Source organism: Pelobates fuscus, chromosome 7 (assembly GCF_036172605.1).
Source record: "Pelobates fuscus isolate aPelFus1 chromosome 7, aPelFus1.pri, whole genome shotgun sequence".
Classification (NCBI taxonomy): domain Eukaryota; kingdom Metazoa; phylum Chordata; class Amphibia; order Anura; family Pelobatidae; genus Pelobates; species Pelobates fuscus.
Genome location: NC_086323.1, coordinates 144,104,982 through 144,117,616, shown reverse-complemented (window position 1 = coordinate 144,117,616; position 12,635 = coordinate 144,104,982). Strand labels below are relative to the sequence as shown.

At 36.6% G+C, this 12,635-nt stretch overlaps 1 protein-coding gene across 2 annotated transcripts in view; it reads left to right on the top strand.

Annotated features, from left to right (window-relative positions):
• PLXNB1 (plexin B1) overlaps window positions 1-12,635 on the top strand; it is a 199,614-nt gene that overhangs the window by 135,803 nt on the left and 51,176 nt on the right. For both annotated transcript variants that reach the window (XM_063426751.1, XM_063426749.1), the window contains 6 exons: window positions 108-208; window positions 5,772-5,904; window positions 8,196-8,352; window positions 8,969-9,077; window positions 9,402-9,510; window positions 9,972-10,871. In XM_063426751.1, the coding sequence (XP_063282821.1) occupies window positions 108-208; window positions 5,772-5,904; window positions 8,196-8,352; window positions 8,969-9,077; window positions 9,402-9,510; window positions 9,972-10,871 (1,509 nt within the window). The remainder of the gene's footprint in view (window positions 1-107; window positions 209-5,771; window positions 5,905-8,195; window positions 8,353-8,968; window positions 9,078-9,401; window positions 9,511-9,971; window positions 10,872-12,635) is intronic.

Sequence of the window (12,635 nt, the reverse complement as noted above, 5' to 3'; positions counted from 1 at the left end):
ACTGTAGTGAACTCGTACTGTGGTTGTGAATCTGTTCTATGTACAGTTTCCCAGTGGCATCTGGGTGATTGTATACATGGTGTCACATATTAGGTTCTTTTCTGCAGGTGGCAAAGGTTCCATTATCAGAATGTTTTCTACACACGGATTGCAAGTCCTGCCTGTCTGCTGGGGACCCATACTGTGGCTGGTGTGTTCTTCATGGCAAGTAAGTTGTTCATCTTAAAGTCCTGATGTTGAAGGTGAGATTAGAAAGACTGTATAGACTGCTTTAAGGAATCTAAATGTATTAGCGCTTACCAGAGATTTTCGTTTTTCTAGCATGTATTTCACCCTTTGTTCATAACTAAGTGACATTTAAAGAATCCTCAAAGTTTATGCTGTCCTATTATTGTTTTTATTCAATACGAACTGGTCATGTGCAATTAATAATAAATGCAGTATAAAACGTTTACAGAGGAACAAATATGTATTAATTATTATACCAATTAAGGTGTGCAGCCAAGTGTCTTGTTTCATAAAAAATAAGGCTGCATAAAGGCGTGACAAATATGTAAAACAGTGTGGAGGGCTTGTGGGAGACGGCAGTGACAAAGCGGGAACCAGAATGCTGGCACTTACCCACCCCCCGGTGCCAGTATGTCTGGGATAAGCTGAGCAAATGGGAAAAGCAAGCAAGCCCTTGTTTATATCCTAATGAGCAACCAAAGACAAGCTCTCTGTAGAGGAGAAGAGCTCCCTCAATCTATGGACACCACCAGATAGATTGTGCCCTCAGCTACCTATGCTCTAAAGGACTAGTATAGTGGTTACCAGGATCAGAGCGACATTCACTGGAACATTAGCAAATACTAACGACAGTACTGACTGGGTTCCATTCCTCACGGCTGGGTAGTGCTATTTGCAGATCCTTGGTTGGGCTCCGGGACGTTTACTGTTATGTGCCAGGAGACTCTGCAGGAGAGGTGCACTTTCTCAGTCAGCTAAAATGACGATGACTACTTGGACACAGAACCGTGATATGGAGAATTTATTTTTAAAACGTAAAACCAGCTAATATTTATGTTTTACAGTCCTACCCACATTAAATTCAGTACTCCTTTGTAAGCTGCATCAGTCCAACACAATGTTAATCCTTTGTTGTCCATATTTGTTCATCCTTAAAGTGTCAGTAGAGATTAACCTTTAAAGTCCAAATGTCCAGTTGGTGATTTTTTACTGTGTCCTTGTTGATTTACCTGTTAAACACACATGCCCAGATGTTTTTTTAAAGTAAGGGCTCCTATCTTTGGTCATGGGGTTATTATATAAATTCCAATTGATTTCATTGAATTTAAATCTGAGTGGCAAAATTAAGACAAAAATAGATAATCTGGAAAAATTCTTCATATAAACTTTAGTCATAGCTTGGCATACATTTTGCTATGAAGATTTTAATTCAATAAAGTTCAGAGTCGAAAGGGAACCTATAATCCCCAAAATACCCGTCGTTATTATGGGACTATAGGCTCCCTTCTTGCAATGTGCAAACTGCCCACTGTCATTTGCCCTGTACAAATTAAGTTAAAGGTACACTATAGTCACCAAAACAACTTTAGTTTAATCACTTCAGGACAGAGTCAATAGTACACGTTCTGATCAAAACAAAATGTAAACAAAACCTGGAATTTGCTCTATATGTTTGTTCAACCATAATTCACCTCTTTCATATTAAGTGCACCCACACTTATTACATATCATTTTATTCAGGAGAAACAGGGCTTTAATTTCACATTAACCATTCATATATGAAACATAATTGATTATGAATAAAATAAAAAAATCTGTGAGAAATTTAAAAAATTTAAACAATTGTAGTTTCGGCCTCACATTTTAGCTGTAAATGTCATAATACTGTTAGCTTTTACTGCAAAAAAGCACATATTTGGATTCAGCAAAGTCTCATGAGTACAACAGTATCCCACGTTAACAGTTTTTACGGTGTTTTGGAAATTTAACGGGTTAAATATAGCACATTCCATTTTTCAGGTTTTTCACATTGAAATTTGCTAGATTACACCGTGTGGTAGCCCAGGAATGAGATTTACCCCCATGATGGCATACCATTTGCAAAAGTAGACTACCCAAGGTATTGCAAGTGGGGTATGTCCAGTCTTTTGAAGTAGCCACTTAGTCACAAACACTGGCCAAAGTTAGCATTCATATTTGTTTTTGTGTGAAAAAAGCAAAAAACGAATATTTGGCCAGTGTTTGTGACTAAGTGGCTACTAAAAATGACGGGACATACCCCATTTGCAACACCTTGGGTTGTCTACTTTTGCAAATGGTATGCCATCATGGGGGTAATTCTTATTTCTGGGCTACCATACGGTCTCAAAAGGCAAAATAACCAGTCTGGCAAATTTCAATGTGAAAAAAATGAAATGCAAGCCTTATATTGGACTCTCTAACTTTCCAAAACACCATAAAAACTGTACATGGGGGTACTGTTATACTTGGGAGACTTCACTGAACACAAAAACAAGTGTTTTAAAACAGTAAAACATATTACAACAATATCGTCAGTAAAAGTGCCGTTCGTGTGTGAAAAATGCAAAAAACTTAACTTTTACTAAAAATATCATTGTTGTAATACAAGTTACCATTTTGAAACACTAATGTTTGTGTTCAGCGAAGTCTCCCGAGTAAAACAGTACCCCCATGTACAGGTTTTATGGTGTCTTGGAAAGTTACAGGGTTAAATAGAGTGCTTGCAATTCAAATTCTCTGCACTTTCTGCCTGGGTTGTCAGGCATGTCAATCAATTTTTGTAATTAATTAAATCACATAATTATGTTAAAATATTACTTAAATATACACGTAGAATTTTAATATATATACATATATATGTATTTAAAGTCTGCGTGTACACTTATGTAGTTATTTATGTAATCATATATATTTATGTGTATATCTATATTTGCGGTTATTTGTATTTTATATATAGATAGATAGATATATAGAATGTCATTCTAAGTGTATATATTAATAACAAAATACAGTTAGAATAAAATTGCATATGTATATATACTTTATTTTACAAAAAAGATTAAATATATATTTTTTTTAATTTTATTTATTTATTATTGTAATTATACGTGTATATATAAATATAATATATATAGATGTATTATATATATAATATATATATCTTATATATGTAACATCATTCTAAGTGTATTTTAATACGAATATATATACTTATATTAACATTAAAATACACTACGTATGACGTTACATATATATAAGATGTATATATATTATATATATATAAATACATTTAATTTATTTTAAACCTGTTTCTATAATTTTTTTTTACATTTCCCACCAGCAGGGGGACTGTCTGACATTTCAGACAGTCCCCTTTCTGGCAGATCCACAGCCAGCTATAGGGGACCTTGTGATCTCTTTGAGAGTGATCACATGGCCCTCGTGGCCTGATTTGCCGTGGGAGGGCTGCCTGGGCTGTCAGGCAGTCCTCCCGAAGAGGATCGCGGCTGAGGTAAGTAAATTTTACCTCCTGGGGGCTTAAGCCGTTTAAAGCAACGGCTTTAAAGCCCATTTAAATGGGGACGACATAGAACGCTGTAACAGCGTTAAGGGGTTAATGAAGCAGTTTGTGTGTATAGATAATGCCTCTGAAGTTTCACTACTCAATTCACTTCCATTTAGGTGTTAGACTTTTATTTCTGTTTATGCAGCCCTAGCCACACCTCCCCTGACTGTGATTGACATAAACTGCATTAAAATAAAATGGTTTCATTTTTAATCACATGTTAACTTACTTTTAAAGTTTTTGTCTTCAGCTCTGTAAATTGAACTTTAATTACATATGGGAGGCTCCTGCAGGTTCTAGCAAGCCAGTAACAGAGCAGGAGATAAGACATTCTAAATTAAACAGAATTTGCAATAATGGAAATGTAAACATCAGATGACTCTTTCAGGAAGTGTTTAGGAAGGCTGTGAAAGTCACATGCAGGAAGGTGTGCCTAGGGCTGTATAAACAAAGTGATTTAACGCCTAAATGGCAGAGAATTGAGCCGTGAGACTACAGGGGCATTATCTATACACTAAACCTGCTTCATTAAGCTAAAGCTGTTTTAGTGTCTGTAGTGTCAGTTTAACCCCTTAAGGACCAAACTTCTGGAATAAAATGGAATCATGACGTGTCACACACGTCATGTGTCCTTAAGGGGTTAAGGAAATATTACTCACCTTGTTTCCAGCCTCCTGTTTCACCTCTGATGATGTCAACAAGCATGCTGGCATCACCCACAGTTCTCATAGAGAAGCACTGGATTGAAGAGTGCCTGTGCGGCAAAACACCATGCTCCTCCAATCAAATGTATTGCAGGACTAACTTTTACTTAGTTGTGGAGACATAACACCACCACTAGAAACTTGTTTAACCCTTTAATGTATACATTGCCATTTTTACAAAAATAAAATCTTTATCGAATACAAACATTGACTTGTTAGAATTCCAATGAATTTCCAAATCAGTCTACTTTTGTCTTGGGTATTTTTCCTACAATTGACAAATTTGGAGCTACTACTGTCAAGCTTTATCAAGCCCTTAACCATCACTAGTGACGGCTGTGAGGAAAATAACTCCTGACGGGTTTGTGGGATCGTCCATAGACATCAGTGTTGTAATCTCTTAAGTGTTGTACTCTTGCACATTCACGAGAGTACAGCATTGGTGTCAGCTCCTTAACAAAGTGGACACAAAGTGCATAAATCCACAAAGTTGTGCCTTCAGTCCAGAAGCAACCAAACTATTCCAAACCAAAACAATGCAAGGACTGGGCACCGACATAAAATTGAAGATAGATTTATTTAAAAAAAAAACAAAACCAACATTTTGGCTCTATGTTTGATAAAGGTTCACACAGAGCCTCCAAATAAATCTGTCCTTAACTTAATGCTGGTGCCCAATCCTTTTGTTCTTGATGTCAGCTCCTGGCAGATGAAGTGTCAGGAACGGAATAGAAGACTATGGCGGCAGCCGTGTGGGACAGCTTTGGGTAGGTAAAACTCACCCCTGGACCATATAGCCAAAGCACTGCCAGTGGCAAAGCCACAATCAGGGATCTTTACAAAACATGTAAAGACCCCAGAAAGTGACATAGCCGCGTTAAGCGTAAATATAAGGAGCCAAAACCAACTCTTCTTGACCTACCCAAAATCTTCTGTCTGCAGCAGATATTTCCCTTGAGTAGCCTTAAAACAGGAGATATTTGATCACACTAGTTTAAAGAGAACATTTTGTTTTTATCTAACCATCACTTAACCCATATAAATGAAATATGTTCTATTTGGAACGTAAGATAATCTGTAAATCATCAGTACATCCAAATGTGTATTTATTCTCCCCTCGATTACTCGTAATGCACAGGGCTTTGAAACACGCTGCCCGTGACTCTGTGGTCTGTCATTAAGTACAAGTGCGCATATGTGACTAAGGCCTTGATTGAAAACATTTTCCGAATGATTCAATTTTGTTAGAAAAAATTCAAAATGATTTATCTTCAAAAATTCTTAGAAACTTTAATGGTGACTTCCCTTAAATAAATAATTGAGAATTTTTTTCCAACAGTATTGAATCTTTAGGAAGCTTATTAATTCAAGGCCTATGTGAGAAACTGATGTCCAGTGTAGATGTGTATTTATTTTTTACTTTAATTTCACTTTTGTGAAAATCCTTAATTGGCCCATTATTTCCCCCCCAGATGCAGCAGACGACATGAGTGCTTGCGTTCAGGACAGAAGAACCAGTGGCTTTGGGCCCATGATCCAAACCAGAAATGCCTGACAGTACAAAGTCTGAGTCCAGCAAATATCAGCAAGGAAGAGAAGAGAAATGTAAGTGTATATAATACAGAGGTTTCTTACTGCTGAGTTGGGAATACATTTGTTCTCCTTGCCATTTTATTGGAAGCATATTTACTTCAGAAGATACATTGTATGAATAAGGCCCTAGTCAACTTCTCCTGTAGAAGAATGGCATACGAAGCTAAGGTGGGCTGTTACGGAGGACAACAGAGACTGGCATCCATTTAGGATAATGTTTTATACTACAGGACCATTGAATGCTTCAATCTGATTGGTTGACGAATGTTCTAAGGTGTGCATTATTTTCAGGGAGACGCACGGCTAAAGTAGTTCCAGACAGGTCTTGACCGCATTACAGTTGCGTAAGAAATTAGTCCTATATACAAGAGCGTTTTAATGACAAAAACTTGACAAACGTCTTGAAATACATCATCTGAGCAATGTTTCGAGGTGTGGTAACTGTAGTATAAGCGGAATAATTGACTCCAGGCCGTTGAATTATAAGAAAAAAATAATGCACACCCGAGGTGTAACGGCCACTCCGCTTCGCGTCGTGACCACATTACCACCTCGGGTGTGCATATATCACTCCTCCATCCTTTTACAACACTTAATATGGACACTTTTTGTAATAAGTGGTAATCCCAACTCTTTATTTGTAACCATGAAAGATCCTTAATGCTTGCAAAGGAGACCGGAGAACCTCTGTCTGAAAAGGATAAATATTGGTGAAATAATTTAGGCAGAGTCAAGTCCCCAAAGCAAACATAGTGATTTGTGAATTGTTTTACATTAGGAGCTCATAAATGTCACATACTATCAGTCAGATCAAAATGGTTAAGGTTATGCTTAGTATTTGAATATGACATAAATAAGTATTCTGGCTCCATCTGGTGCTATCTGTTTGTCACTGCATGAGTCAGTAATATTAAATGGTAAAGGGATCTGAGATTGCTCCCATATACATTGAATACATCATATATAACAAAGATAAATGCTGTATTCAGTGTAAAATATATTGATTTACAAATGTCTCCTCCTTTCCTGTGCCTCTCAGTGAATACCACAAAGTATGCCATTGTTAATCATAAGAAGGATTTGAAAGAATGTATACATTTATTGTGCTAGCAGCATAACAAGCTTCTCGTATTGGTTACATTTTTATTAGATCTATGAAATGCTATGTTTCTAAGCTCAAGTTGCGTTCACTTCATCAGTACGTGTGTAATTTAATTTGTATCAGACTTCAGGCTGCCCTCAGCTGTCAATCAAATTAATCTGCAGTACCATCCAATTGACATGCAGCTAGTTGCTGAATATAAAAATAGTGAAGTTGAAATATGCCCTACATTTACACAACAATAAAACAGGGGACAAAAAGAAACTAATGCAATATACATCTGAGTGGGTTAAGGCCGGTACAGTAAATCAATCACGAGAAATTAAGCGATTCAAATATAAATTAGAAAACGGGTTATTTCCTAACATCAAATTGTATTTTTATTGATTTTAGAGATGGGCTATGTAACGAGAAACTGATGATCAAATTGTACTATAGTTATTTCTTTAAAAAAATATTGAGTGAGGGTCTGTGTGTGTGTGTGTTTGTGTGTGAATGAACATGTGTCGGTGTGTGCGCCTTGTATTGCTGGTGTTGGTGTTTTGTATCGGAATTATTTGTTTAACTTTTTTAATATAACACCCATCACATTGATATGATCTACTTTCATCTTTCTCTGTGGGTCTGCTTCCACTCTAGTGCCGTGAGGCAATAGTGAAAGAGGTCTACGACAGATGTCCACTGACAGACCTCTACTCTATTGAGATTACCACCAACTGGTATTAAGGGAATACACTGCTTCACTGGACAAGCTGCATTTATTCCCTGGCCAATTATATAGGATTTAAGTGTTGGAAGCCCACTTTTTAGAAGTAGATAGATAAATAATCAATAACATTTTGTCTGTGCATTAGTGCTTGGAGTTTATTTGTGGGTTATAATTGTTTAATGGGTGAAAGTGTAAGGTAAGTATGTGTGTGTATGTAAGTTGTGTATGCATAATGATGTACAAATTATGTGCATGTAATTGTCTATGCATGTGTGTGCTTGTATTTATGCATGTGTGTAGTCATGTGTATGTAGAAGCAGTGACTTTATGTGGTGCATACATATGTCTAGTTCTATTGAGTGTTTGTGTATTTAAAAACAAGTGTATTCCACTGTACAGTCTCATATTATTGTAATTGCAATGTATAGCAGTAAACTTTTACAGGAGGAGAATAATTGATTTCTAAGTAGTCCATCCTGATTGTTCCTACAGATCTTTCTGTCCATCCCTGATCTCCCCTCCTTGGAGTATGAAGAGTCCTACTCATGCTTCTTTGAAGATTACGAGAGCCGTGCAGTTAGGACACAATCTGGGGTCATGTGTCCTTCACCAGATCCCAGCAAAGTCCCCGTAATTAGACCTGGCACGGGTTAGTATAAACTGCAATATGACTTACTGACTCTTAATAAAATAAATGTATGTAATAAAAGTTCAGATACAAACCATTTAGCCTAATATAAAAAAATACTTTACCGTGACCACAAGATGTTTTTTTGTTTCTTTTTAAAAACAAACAAAACAAGACCCTTTCATATAAGTTGTGTAGCTCAGCAGGTAAGTGCAACACGGTAGTACTACTGTAGAGTAGTGGCATCGTAAATAAAAAATATATCACATAAATTGTAATAAGGTCAGTTATTAATAATCAGGATATAAAACATCCAGTCTAGAAAAAGTATTTTAAATAGTTTTAATGTGGCCAAACATTTTGTTCGATTTTTTTTTTTTCCAAATCATTCAGTGATTTCAGGTACGAGATCCTCTTTATTGACCAGCTAAGAAAATAAAAACACAACATGTTTGTGGCAGTGAGTGTGTGAATAATGGGTTTGTGGGTTGTGATGTTTTTTTTTTTTTATTGAATAATTGTTCCACATCCTCCTCTTTCAACTACTCATCTACTGGTCAATAAAAACCCACCAGATTGTCAATCGCATGAGATATGTGTACAATAGAAACAACTGTAACGCATTATTGGTTTTCAGATCATGTACGGGTTAAGCTACTCCTTCGTTTTGGAGAAGTTACAATAACTACAGCAGAGTTCATATTCTATGACTGTACCGCAGTGGCCCAGCTATTCAAGACAGCACCGTAAGTATCACAAACAGGTGTACACTAAGATTAAAGCAGTTCTACAACATCTACCTTGTGCCCAAGACAACTGAGGTTATTATCATTTAATGTAGTTGTTTAAATCTATACTTCTGATCTTAAAGCTTTCACACGTCAGTTATTATAACCTATATTGTTCATGATTCACAGCTAGCCAGATGGCAAGCAAATATTTTGTTCAGAATATTATGAATTTCGATACTACAGTCAGAGAATTTCTGGCTTAATATTTGCAATTCCTTTGTCAATTGTTCACAATTTTTAGTTTAGAATGCAATTATTTTTTTCTCTCTGCAAATTTAGATGCCGGGGGTGTGTAGGCAGTGACTGGGGTTGTAACTGGTGCATTCATCAGCATGTTTGCACACACAAAGCAACATGTGAAGAGGGAACAATAATTTACAATAAACTGGTAAGCCATGGAATGCTTTAACTTTATTTTCCGTCTGTTATTGTTCAGTATGTTTTCTAGACTGTTTTCTGCCATTCTATTATTCCTGGTTTCTAACATCTTCCTTTGTATCCTTTATTTGTCATTACTTCATTTCACATCTTTCATTTTTACCTTTATTCATTCAGTATTTATTTCTTTAATTCATCTAGTTTATTCTCCATACTCTTCCATATTATATTGTTATACCCTCCCTTCTTTCTCTCATTCCTTTACGCATCCTTCTTTTCTTCAATTCTGATTTTTTAAAAATGTTTCTTTATGTCTTCCTTTCATATTTATTTCCTTCTTTACTAAACTCTCTTAATTCTTCTTTTTACCTCTTTATATTGTTATATTTTTTTCCTGCTGAGACTTATTTTCCTTTCACTTCGTTCTTAATATGCATATTTATTTATGTTCTCTCCTTTTATGCTCACCAGACACATATTCCTGTACCAGAACCAACCCCACCTCCTGTGTTTCCTTCAGAACCGATGCCCACTTTGATTCCATCAACCAAAGCCCCCGGAACAACTCCCAGTCCTACCCCAGAGATTACAACAAGCACCACCACCACTGAAAGCACATCTATGATTTTCACTGAGACATCTCCTACACCCATCCCTACATCAGTGCCAACCACCTATCTTCACACTACCACAGTATCTACTCAGGCAACAACGATGATACCACAGCCAACAACAGTTGAACTCACCACTGAAGACACTATTCCATATTTTACAACACTACCTCCTACAGAAGAGCCAGTCAGTCTCCCAACAACAAATCCGACTACCCTGTCAGTAACTGTATTTACTAGCCCTCCGGTTGCAGAAGATGAAACTTTGCCCCTCACTACTGAAACAAATGTAAACGAGGAGGACTGGGCAATCAGCAATGCCACCACTATTAATGTTACCATACCACCCCTTGTTCCTGCACCAACCATGTCTGATAATGACAGTGAAGTGCCCTTAGCACCCACCACATTCCATCCAACACAGAAACAGATTACATCAGCTGTTCAGCCAATAGCAACCACCAATGAGGATCTTGGTACCCCTACTTCAACTGATTTTCCAGGTGATCCAGAGAGTGAAATTCCATATTCTGAAGAGCCGCCTACTATACCGATGGAGGGTCCATCAGAAGAAAGCTTGGATCATACTAAAGCAGATGATTGGATGGACTCTACTGTAATGGAAAATGACACAATATCTTTCTCAGCTTCTACTATACTTTCTGGTGATGGGGACAGTGATGGTATTTCGCCCCACTTTCCTGGCATCATAGATCATGGAATGGATTATCAATTTGATTCCCCAGAATGGATTGAACTGGTGAGAAAGCCTATAGGTTTCCTGTTTTTTTTTTTCAAAAAAACAATTCTAACTTGTTCCAACATTGCTTTTGGGCTGATAATAAGCTCCATCCAGACCTTTGATGTTGATGCTGCCTGATTGATTCATGTATACTGAGTGATCTAATAGGTAGAATTGGGCATTCGTTTTCGGATTAACTCAAATTCGACCAAATTTTTGTCTAATTACAAGGAGGTAGCTACCGGCTCCCTCCTTGTAATTAGATCATTTAAAAATAATAGCAGTAGCGTGATATGCCATGTCAGAGTGCTCTGATTGGTTGGTTTAGAAGCCAACCAATCAGATAACGAAGTTTAAAATAGTGTAGCATGGAAAAGCCCTTATAAGGGCTTTTCCCACTATGCATGATCAGCCTGCTCAAAATCTTGATGGGACAACTTGGATCTATTTTTAAGCGTTGGTTGTTTTTCTCTCTCTCTCTCTCTCTTTTTTTTTTTAATAGTTGTGATGGGACTTTAAAATTATTTTTAAAAATGCAATAGGTGGTAGTTATATGTGTAAAATGTGCTTCTAAGAAAACATATTTTTTAATCTTTATATGTAATACGTAGTTAAAGTTAGCTGCTTAAACACCTAAAGTTTATCCTTCACTAACTTAAACATGTGCAATACATGTTTTAATGGTGGAGGGCTTAATTTAGCTGTCCTAAGTGGTTTAAACCATAGAACAACAATATAGGTCGTAGACCGCTAAATTAAGAGCTCCACCATTATTGGCCATTTGGGGCTAAAAAAAAAGAAGCTTTAAGAAGATAGAAGACCTTTGTTGGTAAGTATGATTTGTTTTTCTAAACCGTTTATTTGCCCCTATCATTTTTATTAGGGGAAGTGGGATAGGCAGGCATTTTATTTTTTACTGGAGTAGGAGTTGCTAGGGGCTTGAGGTTGGGGAGGAAGGACTTTACAAAATTAATTGTCCATAATTTTAGTGGGCTGGACAATACTATGGGTTGGGCTGGGGGTGACATTAAGATTTTTTTTAATAGCTCCTACCTGCCACGGCACTGGCTACTCTCTGTTTAGTAGACATACCCCTACTTGTAGCATGGCACTTAAGGGCATGAGTGAGATTTTAATCCTCTCTTATAATAATATGTGGATCATGACCCCTACAGGATTTGATTTGTTAATCTTTCCCTCTGCTTACTGCTGCTTCCATTTGTAACCTTTTACTCAATGAGTCAGAGGATAAAAATGAAAGCATTTGTCCGAATTTCTTTTGCAACAAAAATATAGAAATTATAAAAATATAAAAAATATAACAGACAAACATAAGGAACAATATTCAGAAGATACGTTAGTTAAAGGGGGAAACATTTGGAGAGAGTATTCTAGGAGCAATAGTTTTCAGAGGGCCGAATTCACAGAACCTTTAGCTCCCATATTAAGCCACAAATTTACATTTTAATAGTTCCTTCCTAATAACATGATTTATTTAGGACAATACCATACATATGGACACAATTTAATTATATATTGTATTTGAATGGTTATCTATTATTGAAGGAAAAAATATCTTATTTTATGTACCGGTACTTATTAGATGCAAAGTGGTAATGAACCACAAAATGTTTCTTTAAGCACAATACATCCAGTTGGAACTCCATTGGATTCTCGGCTTCAAACAGGGCTTTGAAGATGAAAGCATTGAGATGACAAGAGGGTTCAAGTGACAGATTGCATTTCTCTTCTGATGCACAGCCAATCCTGTCACCCTATTAA